Source organism: Dendrobates tinctorius, unplaced genomic scaffold (assembly GCF_039654945.1).
Source record: "Dendrobates tinctorius isolate UK_male_01 unplaced genomic scaffold, ASM3965494v1 ptg000043l, whole genome shotgun sequence".
Classification (NCBI taxonomy): domain Eukaryota; kingdom Metazoa; phylum Chordata; class Amphibia; order Anura; family Dendrobatidae; genus Dendrobates; species Dendrobates tinctorius.
In genome coordinates, this window is record NW_027361711.1 from 8,594,113 (window position 1) to 8,608,591 (window position 14,479).

The 14,479-nt window shown below is 44.9% G+C and overlaps 1 protein-coding gene across 1 annotated transcript in view; it reads right to left on the bottom strand.

Moving 5' to 3' along the window:
• Window positions 1-804: 804 nt before the first annotated feature.
• LOC141089006 (sulfate transporter-like) overlaps window positions 805-14,479 on the bottom strand; it is a 49,710-nt gene continuing 36,035 nt past the window's right edge. The window contains exon 3 of the mRNA XM_073575290.1: window positions 805-2,406. Within this exon, the coding sequence (XP_073431391.1) occupies window positions 805-2,406 (1,602 nt within the window). The remainder of the gene's footprint in view (window positions 2,407-14,479) is intronic.

Sequence of the window (14,479 nt, forward strand, 5' to 3'; positions counted from 1 at the left end):
TTTTATATAATTATTTATAGTGCATGAGGCAGATGATGAATAGTTCCATCAGTCGCCACCTGCTCTCACTGTTATCAGCAGCAGCAGATGTAGGCTGATGATAGTAGTAGTAGTCTCTCTTGCTAGCCATGATTGCAGGACGAGCAGTGGAGAATCATGAGAGCAGTCTTCAGCATCTGGCACCAAGGAACAGAGCTAACAGCACAGCTGCTTCCCAGGTGCCGGTACGTGTCAAACTGATGACACACAGATGCCATCCAAGTGTCATACGTCTGCAGGATGTTTTGCAGCCTGTGCTGCTGTTAAGAAAGGGACATGTCAGCAAATTTTACCCACGGACACAAATCCGTGGAAATACAATGATGTGTGCCCAGACCCATTCACTTTAATGGGTCTATGTGTGTAAGTATATCTGGCACGTGTGAAAACTGTCACCACATGTACAGGTCACACTGACATCTGAAAGAACCCTTACCTAGTGTTTAACAATTTAGTACATACTATTATCAAGCAGACTTCGAAAAAAAATTCAGATTGTCGGGGTATGCCACCTTACTTTAGGTTAAATAACAGTAAATTCTGATAAAATATCATAATGGTTTGTCAGTGAAGTAGTCTTGTCATGCATGAACATGTTAAAATAGAAATATGAGTGATCTCATGATGCTAATATGTCAGAAAATAACCCATTTATCTTTATATAAAGTGTTCTCCCATATTTGAAATTTTCAAATTAGCAAATATTGTAATGTTTCCAATAAAATAAGCATTTTTAATAAATGATTCACTGCTACAAAAACAATTTTACAGTTTGGTGCCTTTGTTGCCTTCTTCAAGAGAAGTAGAGGAAAAATCTTCATTATCTATTTCATGTATCCTTGTTTTGTTTTGGAATTTCCTCTCAGCGAAAGTGACTGCATCATGAACACTATGAAATGCCTGGACACCAGCCCTGTTATTTGTGCCATTAAAAAAGTCACCCCTGTGCAGTAACTGGCGGACTGAGGGATTACAGTTGGCAAGAAACACCCACACACCTATCTCCTCATAGTCATTGCGAACCTCTTTGAGTACACTGAGACCTACACTATCTACGAATTGCATGGCACCACAGTCAATTATCAAAGAATGCATACTGATGGTGGGGTTGGATTTATCAGTAGATTTCAGATGTTCACAGACTGTTTTAATTGCATTTAGCTTTGAAAAAAATATGCGTTTTGTTTGCGCATTGGCATCACTCTCTTCTTTTTTGTACTTTCTTTGTAAGGCCAACACTATCGATGGGTTAACATCAGTTTTTCTATACAAAGTTGATTTAAAATAATCCTTGTTAGCATAGTACAGAGAACCATCAAAACGATATATTTTAATATTTGGCACATTATCCAGTTCTTTGTATTTAAACTGATCTTCATAAATCTCTGTCCCACTGACTTGGCCCAAAAGAGTAGCCCTTGGCCTCTGCGTACGGAAAATCACACAGAGCATGGAGAAGCAGACACCAACCAACAGTCCAATTTCAGTTGTTATCAATGAAGAAGCCAACATGCTGACCCACCAGACCAAGGTGTCTATTCTACTAATCCTCCACATTTTTGGTGTGTCTCCAAATTTCATAATTGCACCCTTAAGGCTAATAATTGTGATAACTGCTAAAATACAGTTTTGCAGTGAATAGAAGAGCGGAGCAATAGCTAAAAGTACGAGTAACAATACTATTGACGTCACAATACCATTGAGTTGTGTGTTGGCACCAGTAGACTCCTTAAGTAGAGATTTGGCTAGAGCAGCACAGCTTGCAAAAGAATGAAAAAAAGATGGGATCACATTGCACATGCCAATAGCTATCATCTCCTGGTTAGAACTGATAGTATACCCATGTTTTTTAGCAAAAATTTCAGCCAGGGATACTGTCATTGCAAACCCAATTATAGCAATTGGAATGGCATCAGTTGCAATTCTTGGAATTAATTCCCAATGTGGTGCTCTTGGGGCCATGAATCCAGTAGGAATTGTTCCACAAATTGAAGATTTATACTTGCCATTGAAATTGAAATAATAGGAAACCAAAGTGGCCACAATAATAACAAATAACTCTACTGGAAGAGGAACTTTTAACTTAGTCTTAAATTTGTCATTGATGAATTTGATTGGTAGCATAACAGCTATCGCAACAATACTTGTTAACAAGTCACAAATGTTAGTGGCTGGTAAGTTTGAGAAAACATCAATCCAAGTCATAATAAGCGACCCTGCACCGTCACGACGAGGAATCTTCAAGCCTAAAAGATATTTCATCTGGGAGGTTACGATGGTAAGGGACGACCCAGTAACAAAGCCGCTCAGTAAAGGCTCAGATAAATACATGGCGATAAAACCTAGATGGAAGAGTCCCATAAGTATCTGCAAAAAAAAGAAATCAAGACTTCAGAAAAACAGCATTAGTACATGTTAGTTTTCTCTAAAAAGTAATAAACTTTATTATACAAACATTTTTTAAGTGCTGTTAATTTTTACAGTCATCATTAGGGATGAGCGAGCATACTCATGAGGATTCGGTACTCGGCGAGTAATGCGGTACTTGCGGTACTCGAATCCTTGTGAGTATTTCACTACTCGCCTTGCAATATTTGCAACAGCCCGCACAGTCCTCGCACAGTCCCCACACAGCCCTGCACAGTCCCGCACAGCACGGAACAGTCCCCTAACAGTCCCCACACAGCCCAGCACGGCCCACCACAGTCCCACACAGCCCAGCACAGTCCCGCAGAGTACCTGCAAAGTCCTGCACAGTCCCCGCACAGTCCCCGCACAGTCGCCGCACAGCCCTGCACAGCCCACCACAGTCCCACACAGTCCCGCACAGTATCTGCAAAGCCCTGCACAGTCCCGCACAGGCCAGTACAGTCCCACACAGCCTGTTACAGTCCCTGCACAGGCCAGCAGAGTCCGGCATAGCCTGGCACAGTCCCCGCACAGGCCAGCACAGTCCCACATAGCCAGGCACAGTCTCAGCACAATCCCCGCCCAGTCCATCACAGTGCCCGCCTATTAATCGCATTTCCCATAGACTTACATTGTACTCGGTACTCATTACTAGTACCCGAGTATTAGGAGGTACTCATAACGAGTACAGCGAGTCTGAATACTACAGTACTCGCTCATCCCTAGTCATCATCAATGACCCACTGTGGCTCACCACATAAATTCCTTATCAATACTGTATATCCTTGGAGTGTGGGAGGAAACCTGAGGACCAAGAGGAAAAACACACAAATACAGGGAGAACAAATTCATTGCAAATGTTGTACTCCCTGTGTTGTTCTCCCTGTGTTGCAAAGCAGCAGTGCTAACCACTGAGCCACCATGAAAACCCCCTAATTGTAAATGTAAAACACTAATACTGTTGCCCTAACATGTAAAAACAGTTCTTTTTCTGATAGCATATGCAAAACTGCAACTCTATTTCATTGTGTATAGGGCTTCCTCAGATATTTGATAATATATAGGGCTGTCAGTGAATACCTAATCCAATCTGAATTTTATATAATTTTTTATTGCTTTCTATCTTACTGGACCTTATTAAGCAGGTGTTGTAGCGACAAAGAGCCCTTACCGCTACAGGGAATTTGTCACTAGGTTTTTGCTACCCTGAGAGCATTATGATGTGGGGGCAAACCCTGATTCCAGGGATGTGTCATTTATTAGGCTTTGTGTTGCATTGTTTTTTAAATAAAATCTCTGGATACTGTTGCACTAAACAGCTAGTGGACAGACATGGGGGGAAGGGAAAGAAAAAGGTTTGCAATGGTAAATATATCAATAGGAATTTCATGTGCAAAGTAATGCTCCAATAATCCCTTAAAAAATAATGGTAATTCCAATTTACATACAGTTATTTATAATCAATATCTCCAGTATCCCCAGTCCCACTAACAGGAGCTCTGTGGAATGCTCGGTCTGTCTACAACAAACTTTCCTTTATCCATGATCTTTTTATTACGAACAAACTATCCTTCCTCGCCATCACCGAAACCTGGCTCACCCCCTCTGACACAGTCTCTCCTGCTGCACTCTTGTATAGTGGATTCCACCTTTCCCACACCCCCCGACCCAGCAGCAAGCATGGTGGAGGAGTTGGTTTTCTCCTGTCAGATAACTGCCCCTTCACCCCAATCCCACTGCCATCCTCTGTTACCCTCCCTTCCTTTGAGGTGCACTCTGTGCGCATCTACTCCCCCTCCAACCTCCAACTAGCTGTCATATACCGCCGTCCAGGGCCAATCACCTTCTTTGACCACTTCACCACCTGGCTGCTTCATTTCCTTTCCATTGATATCCCCACTATCATCGCATTCAAACAGTCTCTCACTACTTTCAAGGACACGCTTGCTGCAGCAAAACAAACCTACTTCTCATCTCTCATATCCTCCCTGTCTCACAACCCTAAACAGTTATTCAACACCTTCAATTCTCTTCTCCATCCCCCAGCACCTCCTCCTTCCCCACTCATCTCAGCTGAAGACTTTGCCTCATTTTTCAAGGAGAAGATTGATAACATCAGAGACAGTCTTGGTCAACAATCCCCAGTGCCCTTCCTCCTAACTGTCCTGCCCTCCTCCTCCAAAACCAACTTCTCCACCATTACAGAAGATCAACTCTCCACTCAACTCTCAAGATCACATCTCACTACCTGTGCACTTGACCCGATCCCATCCCACTTCATCCCAAACCTCACCACAGTCTTCATCCCAACTCTAACCCACCTCTCCAACCTATCACTAACAACTGGTGTTTTCCCCTCAAGCTTTAAACAAGCCTCAATCACACCTACCCTCAAAAAGCCCTCTCTTGACCCATCCTCTGTATCTAGCTATCGCCCTATATCACTTCTCCCCTATGCCTCAAAACTACTGGAACAACACGTCCATCTTGAACTGTCCTCCCACCTCTCTTCTTGCTCCCTGCTTCACCGATTACAATCTGGCTTCCGGCCACACCACTCCACCGAAACTGCCCTAACTAAGGTCACCAATGACCTACTAGCCGCCAAGGCCAAGTGACACTACTCTGTCCTCCTCCTCTCTCGACCTGTCCTCTGCCTTTGACACAGTGGACCATTCCCTATTACTACAGACCCTCTCATCTCTTGGTATCACAGACTTGGCCCTATCTTGGTTTGCATCAAACCTAACAGACTGGACATTCAGCATCTCCCTCTCGCACACCACCTCCTCACAGCGCCCCTATCCATCGGAGTCCCGCAAGGTTCAGTCCTAGGGCCACTGCTCTTCTCCATTTACACCTTCGGCCTCGGACAGCTCATAGAATCACATGGCTTTCAGTATCACCCCTAAGCTGATGACACACAGATCTACACCTCTGGACCAGATATCACCTAAACAGAATCCTTCAATGTCTGTCTGCTATTTCATCCTTCTTCTCCGCTAGATTTCTAAAACTTAATATGGGCAAAACAGAATTAATCATCTTTCCCCCATCTCACGTGACCCCCCCAATGGACCTATCCATTAAAGTAAACGGCTGCCCACTCTCACAAGTCCCACAAACTCGCTGCCTCCGGGTTATCCTTGACACTGATCTCTCTTTCAAACCACATATCCAAGCCCTTTCCACTTCCTGCCGACTTCAACTCAAAAATATTTCACGGATCCGTACATTCCTCAACCAAGAATCTGTAAAAACCCTAATTCATGCCCTCATCATCTCCCGCCTTGACTACTGCAACCTCCTGCTCTGTGGCCTCCCCACTAACACTATCGCACCCCTCTAATCTATTCTAAACTCTGCTGCCCGACTAATCCACCTGTCCCCCAGCTATTCCCTGGCCTCTTCCCTCTGTCAATCCCTGCACTTGCTCCCCATTACCCAAAGACTCCAGTTCAAAACCCTAACCATGACATACAAAGCGATCCACAACCTGAGTCCTCCATACATCTGTGACCTCGTGTTCCGGTACTTACCTGCACGAAACCTCCGATCCTCACAAGATCTCCTTCTGTACTCCCCTCTTATCTCCTCTTCCCACAATCGCATACAAGACTTCTCCCTTGCATCCCCCCTACTCTGGAACTCTCTACCACAGCATATCAGACTCTCGCCTACCATGGAAACCTTCAAAAAGAACCTGAAGACCTACCTCTTCCGACAAGCTTACAACCTGCAGTAACCACCGATCCACCAAACCGCTGTACGACCAGCTCTACCCTTGCCTACTGTATCCTCCCCCATCCCTTGTAGATTGTGTGCCCTCACGGGCAGGGTCCTCTCTCATCCTGTACCAGTCTTGACTTGTATTGTTTAAGATTACTGTAATTGTATGTATTATGTATACCCCTCCTCACATGTAAAGCACCATGGAATAAATGGCGCTGTAATAATAATAATCTCTCCATAAGTAGCAGAAACAACAATTTGTGGTGTTTCTGCTAACAACCCAAATTTAGCGTTTGGGTTATAGATCTTACCTATAGAGTAGGAATAATTCACTAATCTCTTCCAATTAAGAGAGTGTCTGTTTATTATGCTACAAATAGTTACCACCGGAGACCTAGCATTTCAGCTAGCAATCATGCATCTGAAGCATAAAATGGAGTAACGAAAAGAAGACCTGCAGTTTGCTAATATAGTGTCCTTGATATAGCTCACTGCAGGGCTGCCACTAGGAATTTCGGGGCCCTATACTGGCAAAATTTTCGAGGGCCCCTTGAGACTCCACCCAGGCTCCACCCCAGCTGCGCCTCCATTCTTTGAACTATCCACAGTCAGAAGATTTTTTTAAGCCGCCACCACAACAAGGTAGACTCTTTTGGCCGGGCCCTACTCTACTCTAACCTATTAAATATTTGTTAAAATATCCAATACAATTTAGGTAAATTTTTATTTATATTTCAATTTTTAAATTGACCAATAATATCACATACAGGGGACAAATACCACCGCACCATGGCCAGACACCACATTACCACCACATAGTGACCACATACAAGGATCAAATACCGTCACACCATGTCCAGACCACATATTACCACCACAGTGACCGAATAATACCACATTCAAGGAACAAATACCACTGCACCATGTCCAGACCACATATTACCACCACATAGTGACCAACTAATAGCACATACAAGCAAGAAATATCGTCACACCATGTCCAGACCACATATTACCATCACAGTGACCAAATAATACCACATACAAGGAACAAATACCACTGCACCATGTCCAGACCACATATTACCACCACATAGTGACCAAATAATAGCACATACAAGGAACAAATACCGCCACACCATGGCCAGACAACATATTACCACCACATAGTGATTGAATGCTACTATACTGTTCAGTAATAGAAAAAACCACAATACTAATGTCACCAAAAGTGCCATTATACACAGGAGATCTGTACTTAGTATGCAGTGTCGGTGTACAGGTAATACAGTGATCATGGTGACATTATACATAGGAGGAGCTCTGCATATAGTGTATAATGTAAAGGTAATACAGTGATCACTGGTGACATTGTACACAGGACCGCTGTATATAGTATACAGTGTATAGTGACAGTGTACAGGTAACATACTGACTCACCAGTGACGTCTCTAGGTGAAGTCCTTCATGTTCACATTTAATCTTCATCCAGCACAGACCACCGTCTTCCAGCCAGGCCTTGTCTCTGCAGGAAATGACACAGTTACCTAGGGCACCGCTTGCAGAACACATTACTTTTTTTTTTTCTCAAATTCTAAACTATACCAGATGAAGAATAAAAGGTGACAGTGTTGCTCTGCACAGTAACAGGACTGCCCCCCATTTAAAACAGTATCCTCAAAAAATAAAGTAATTATATCACTGCAGTAATAATATCCCTTAATTAGCCCCTACGGTAATAATATCCCCCATCCTGGCACCCGTGTGTCTCATTCCAGGCTCCAGCCATATATTTGCCTATACTGCCCCCATGAGTATCCATTCTGTCCCGTATGATCTTCCCATCCTGCCCCATTTGTCCCATGATCCTGCCCCATCTGTCCCATGGTCCGGCCCATGATCCTGCCCCATCTGTCCCATGATCCGGCCCATGATCCTGTCCCATCTGCCCCATGATGCTACCCCATCTGTCTCCATCATATCCATCCTGCCCCATGATCATACACCATCTGTCTCCATCCTGCCCCATGATCCTGTCCCATCTACTCCATGATCCTGCCCCATCTGTCTCCATCATATCCATCCTGCCCCATGATCATACACCATCTGTCTCCATCCTGCCCCATGATCCTGCCCCATCTGTCCCATGATCCTGCCCCATCTGCCCGATGAACCTACACCTTCTGTCTCCATCCTGCACCTTGAGCCTGACCCATCTGTCTCCATCCTGACCCATGATCCTGCCCCATCTGTCTCCATCCTGCCCTATGATCCTGCTCCATCTGCACCATGATCCTGCCCCATCTGCCTCATGATGCCTCATGATCCTGACTCATTTGTCTCCATCCTGCCCCATGATCCTACCTGATCTATCTCCATCCTGACCCATGATCCTGCCCCATCTGTCTCCATCCTGCCCTATGATCCTACTCCATCTGTCTCTATCCTGCCCCATCTGTCTCCATCCTGCCTCATGATCCTGCCCCATCTGTCTCCATCCTGTACCATATCTCCATCCTGCACCATGTCTCCCATCCTGCCCCGTGTCTCCCATCCTGCCCCCGTATCTTTCATTCCTACCCCCTGTCTACATTCTGTCCCATCTACATTCTGCCCCCCTGTCTACATTCTGTCCCCGTGTCTCCATCCTGCCCCCGAGTTTCCATCCTGCCCTGTTGTGAATTCACTTTCTGGCCTACCTCTGGTTGCTGGTGAAGGTAGTGGAGATGGTTGTATTGAAAGAGGGGTCGCGAGTTCTCTTTCTGGACTCCCTCTGGTGGTTACAGGAGGTAATGGAGCTGATCTAATTAACAGAGGCCTGCCACCTGATAATGAGGAGGACAATTGGACATTGGGAGTTTCTGACTGGATTTAAGACAGCCGACTCCTTCTATACCTGCTGGTGATTTTTCCTGCCTCCTGAGGTCTTAGTTTCCAGCTCAGTCCCTGCTTGCTCAAGCTAAGTGTTCTTTTGCTATTGTTCACATTTGATTTGGTTTTGTGTATTTCAGTTTTGTGTGGTCAGCCAGCCCCGGTTGGGGCTGTGCTGAATTTCTATCCTTATGTTATTGCTTGTGCCAGTTTGTTTTTGTCCCTTATTAGATTGGCCTCTCTTTGCTCTGTTTTCAGAATATACCAGAGTGCTGATATAGTGGGCGAAGTTTAGTGACTTCAGTATTTTTTCTATCAGATGTGTTGGGCATTTTTTTGCAGGGTTTTTTGCGTGATTGCAGACTTTCCTGTCTTTCTTTTCCTGTCCTGTTTAGTTAATTTGGGCACCATCGCTTGCTCAGCCTATTTTCCTACCTGCATTTGTGTTTTCATCTTGTCTCACCGACAATATATATTTGGGGGCTATCTATTCCTTTGGGGTCTGCTCTGGGGCAGATTATATTTCCCCTTTCTTGCTTTAGGCTTATTTAGTTCTCTGGCTGTGTCGAGGCATCTAGAATCATCGTAGGTACGCTCCACGGCTACTGCTAGTTGTGTGGATAGGATCAGGGGTCTGCAATCTGCTTAGTTACCAACCTCTCTGGTTTTCTGTGGCTTAGCTTGGTCTTGCTTTCCTCCTCGGTGACCCAATCATAACAGAATAACCAGCCTAAACTGCAGATTCTAGGGTACTCAAAAGCAGGAGAGAATTGAAAAAAAAAAAAAAAAAGTGTCAGATTTTTTATTTTATATATATATTTTCCTCTTTTTCTCTGAGGCCATAGGAGGATTTTTTCTTTAATGGAGATTAAACAATTGTCTGATCGTGTCGAGCAGCTCGCTGCTGAAGTGTGGGGAATTTCCGCCTATCTCGCTCAATCACCTGCTGTTGAACCAAAAATCCCTACTACTGATGTGTTTTCTGGGGATCGGTCTAAATTTTTGAATTTTAAGAATAATTGTAAACTATTTCTTGCCTTGAAGCCTAACTCATCGGGGAGCTCTCTGCAGCAGGGTAAAATTGTCATCTCCTTGCTGCGCGGTGATCCCCAGGATTGGGCTTTTTCTCTGACACCTGGAAATCCTATTCTGACTAATGTGGATGCATTTTTCAAGTCTTGGGGTTGTTGTATGATGAACCTAATCTTATTGATCAAGCTGAGAAAACCCTATTGGCATTGAACCAGGGTCAGGATTCTGCAGAGTTATACTGTCAAAAATCCCAAAAGTGGGCGGTTCTTACTACATGGAATGATGGTGCCTTAGCAGCTCTCTTTCGGAAGGGTTTATCAGAAACCGTATTAGATGTTATGCTGGGATTTCCTGTTCCCTCTGGTCTTGATGATTCTATGTCATTAGCCATTCAAGTTGATCGACATCTACGTGAACGTAAAACTACACGAAAGGCATTGCTGCCTTTTGAACAAACGTCTGAACCCATGCAATGTGATAAGGTTTTGTCTAGGGCGAAACATCAGTTTAGAAAGCGTAATAAGCTGAGTTTTTTCTGTGGAGACGCCTCTCATACTATTTCTGTCTGCCCTAAATGAGAGAAACGTTTTGCGCACACATTTGCTGTGGGCAGTGTACAACCTAAGTTCCTTTTGGCAATTTCTCTGATCTGCTCCTTATCTACAGGCTTTTGTGGATTCAGGAGCAGCTTTGAATCTGATGGATTTGGACTTTGCTAAACATTGTGGTTTTCCCATGATACCCCTGCGGACCCCTATCCCTTTGAGGGGTATTGATGCTACTACTTTGGCGGAGAATAACCCCCAGTTTTGGACCCAGGTGATAATGCGGGTCGCCCCGGACCACCAAGAAAATTGTAAATTTGTATGATACTATTGTTCTGGGTTTTCCCTGGTTGCAAACTCATAATCCTGTTTTGGATTGGAAATCTGTGTCTGTGATGAGTTGGAGTTGTCAGTGTGTGTGGCGCCCCCTTGAGTATGGCCGCCACAGTGGCTTTGCCTTCCTCCAGGGAGGGTAATGCCAGGCTTGGAAGCAGTGAAGGGTCTCGCTCGCAGTTAACCTATACATGCAACACAGTTCCACTCCAGGCCAGCAGGGGGGACTCTGAACCGGAATTGAAGGGAAGAGTGCTCTCTGAGGGCCAAGAGGAAGGAGTGGTCAGTTAGTGTGAGGTGGTCCACGTGTGCAAACGTGTGGAGAGAAGCTGGAGGTTGAGCTGAGGAAAGAGAGCTCCCTCACAGCGAGAGCGCATGAACTGGAGTCTGGTCTCCACGGTTGTACGGATACTAACGGTCCTGCAACAGACACCTGAGGAGTAGAAGGCTGTAAATGCCCTACCCCCATCTAAGACTCGGAGGCACAACAGCACAGAGTGAGCAAAGAGAGGAATAGCGGCTACAGCTGTCTGCCATACGAGAAGTGCTAGTAGAAGAGGATTAGGAGGAACTTCAGTGTAACTCAGTACTAGGAGTACTTCACTCAAATAAGTGCTAGGGAAGGAGACTGCACAGCCCGCCTGCTGAGAGAGAATCTTGAGCTGCTTCCAGGCTAGCCTGCTCCGGTACTATCTGTAATCAGGACCCTGGACTGCATTTATCAAGTAAAGGTACAGAAATTGCACCCCGCTGTGTCTTTGTCTGCTTCCTACCCTTCCGGCACTGCTACATCCCCGTGCCAACTGCCCTGGGACTATAGCTTCACCTGTGGGGAGCTTTTACATCTTTGCTGCACCATACCATCAGTCCCAGTGGATCTGCATGCAGCATCAGCTTAACATCTCACTTGCTGAGCACCACAGGTGGCGTCACGAACTATTCCATTAACTACATTCCACCATTCAATCTCCCCTAATACTTGGGCGCCCAGGGCCACGGACCTGGTCACCGCTGCTGTGACACATCCCGCTGACACCGGCCCGGTACTGAGTACCCCACAGCCCTGCGAGGACGACCCATGTGTTCTTAGTGACACTCCTGTTTTCTCCACCTCTCCCCAGTCTCATGATATTCCTGATTATTTGGCTGATTTTTCTGATGTATTCAGTGAGAGTAAGTCTGCATCTTTGCCTCCTCATAGGAGTTATGACTGTGCAATTGAGTTGATGCCCGGATGTAAATTTCCCAAGGGTCGGCTTTTCAACTTATCAGTACCCGATCATAATGCTATGCAATCTTATATCAAGGAGTCGTTGGAGAAGGGTCATATTAGACCATCCTCTTCACCCTTAGGTGCTGTTTTTTTTGTGACCAAGAAAGATGGTTCATTAAGGCCTTGTATTGACTATCGTTCCCTTACCAAAATCACTGTTAAATATCAGTACCAGTTACCCTTGATTTCTGATTTCTTTCCAGAGTTAAAAGTGCCTGCTGGTTTACCAAGCTTGGGGGCGTATAATCTTATTCGCATCAAGCATGGGGATGAATGGAAGACGGGGTTTATTTCTCTGGAGGGACATTTTGAGTACCTGGTGATGCCTTTTGGGCTCACTAATGCCCCTTCTGTCTTCCAATCTTTTATGAACAATATTTTCCAGGACTTTGTGGATAAGTTTTTGATCATTTATCTGGATGATATTTTGATCTTTTCCAGTGATTGGGATTCTCATGTGGAACATGTCCGGACTGTGTTCCGGATTTTGAGGGAAAATTCCTTGTATGTTAAGGGATCGAAATGTCTCTTTGGTGTACAGAGGATTTCCTTTTTGGGATTTATCTTGTCTCCATCGATTATTGAAATGGACCCGGTCAAGGTACAGGCCATTTATGATTTGGTTCAGCCCACTTCTTTGAAGGCTCTCCAGAAGTTTTTGGGTTTTGCTAATTTCTATCGTAAATTTATAGGTCATTTTTCTGGTATTGTTAAATCACTGACTGATCTGACCAAAAAGGGCGCTGATGTGGTGAATTGGTCTCCAGAGGCAGTCTCGGCATTTCAGGAGCTTAAGCGGAGATTTACTTCTGCTCCTGTTCTACGGCAACCTGATGTCTCACTTCCATTTCAGGTGGCAGTAGATGTTTCTGAGATTGGTGCAGGAGCTGCTTTGCCCCAAAAAGATCCGGTGACTTCTAAAATGAATCCCTGTGCCTTGTTTTCTCGAAAATTCTCCCCATCTGAACGTAATTATGACGTGGGGAATCGGGAATTGTTGGCCATGAAATGGGCATTTGAAGAGTGGAGACATTGGGTTGGAGGGAGCTATACATCAAGTTGTGGTCCTCACCGACCACAAGAATTTGATTTATCTTGAATCAGCCAAACTCTTAAATCCTAGACAGGCTTGGTGGGCCTTGTTTTTCACGCGTTTTTATTTTGTGGTATCTTTTCTTCCGGGCACTAAGAATGTTAAGGCAGACGTCCTTTCTAGTAGTTTCTTTGCCGATTCTCTTATTGTGACCGAGCCTACTGCCATTCTAGGTGAGGGGGTTGTTCTTTCTGCCATCTCGCCCGATTTGAGAAGTGCCCTGGAGGAATTTCAGGAGGACAAACCTGAGCGTTGCCCTATGGGAAAATTGTATGTTCCTGACAGTGGAGGAAGAGAGTAATGTCTGAAATTCATTGCTCCGTGTTGGCTGGTCATCCAGGTATTTTTGGTACCAGAGATTTGGTGAGTCGGTCTTTTTGGTGGCCTGCCTTATCTCATGATGTCAGGAATTTTGTGCAGTCCTGTGGGACTTGTTCTTGGTCTAAACTTTGTTCTCGTTCTAGTGGGTTGTTGATGCCCCTGCGGGTGCCCAAGAGGCCATGGACCCATATCGCAATGGATTTTATTTCTGACCTTCCTGTCTCTCAGAGAATGACTGTTATCTGGGTGATTTGTGATAGATTTTCTAAGATGATTCATCTTGTACCGCTCCCAAAGTTGCCATCTTCTTCAGAGTTGGTGTCCTTGTTTTTACAACAGGTGGTTCGGTTGCATGGGATTCCTGAGAACATTGTGTTGGACACAGGAGTCCAGTTTGTTTCCAAGTTTGGAGAACTTTTTGTTCCAATCTGAGAATTCAGTTATCTTTCTCCTCTGCGTTTCATCCTCAGACCAATGGACAGACTGAGAGAACAAACCAGACTTTGGAGGCCTATTTGAGATGTTTTATATCTGCTGATCAGGATGACTGGGTCTCATTTTTGCCCATGGCCGAATTCGCGCTAAACAATACAGCTAGTTCTGCCACTTTGATGTCGCCCTTTTTCAGTAACTTTGGGTTTCATCCTCAATTTTCTTCAGGGCAAGTGGAATCTTTGACCTGCCCAAGTGTGGACACTGTGGTAGAGAGAATGCAGCAGATTTGGGACCAAGTGGTGGATAAGTTGTCCCTCTCTCAGGAAAAAGCCCAACGGTTTTCCAACCGGCATAGGACCATTGGTCCCCTGTTTAAACTGGGTGATATGGTTTGGT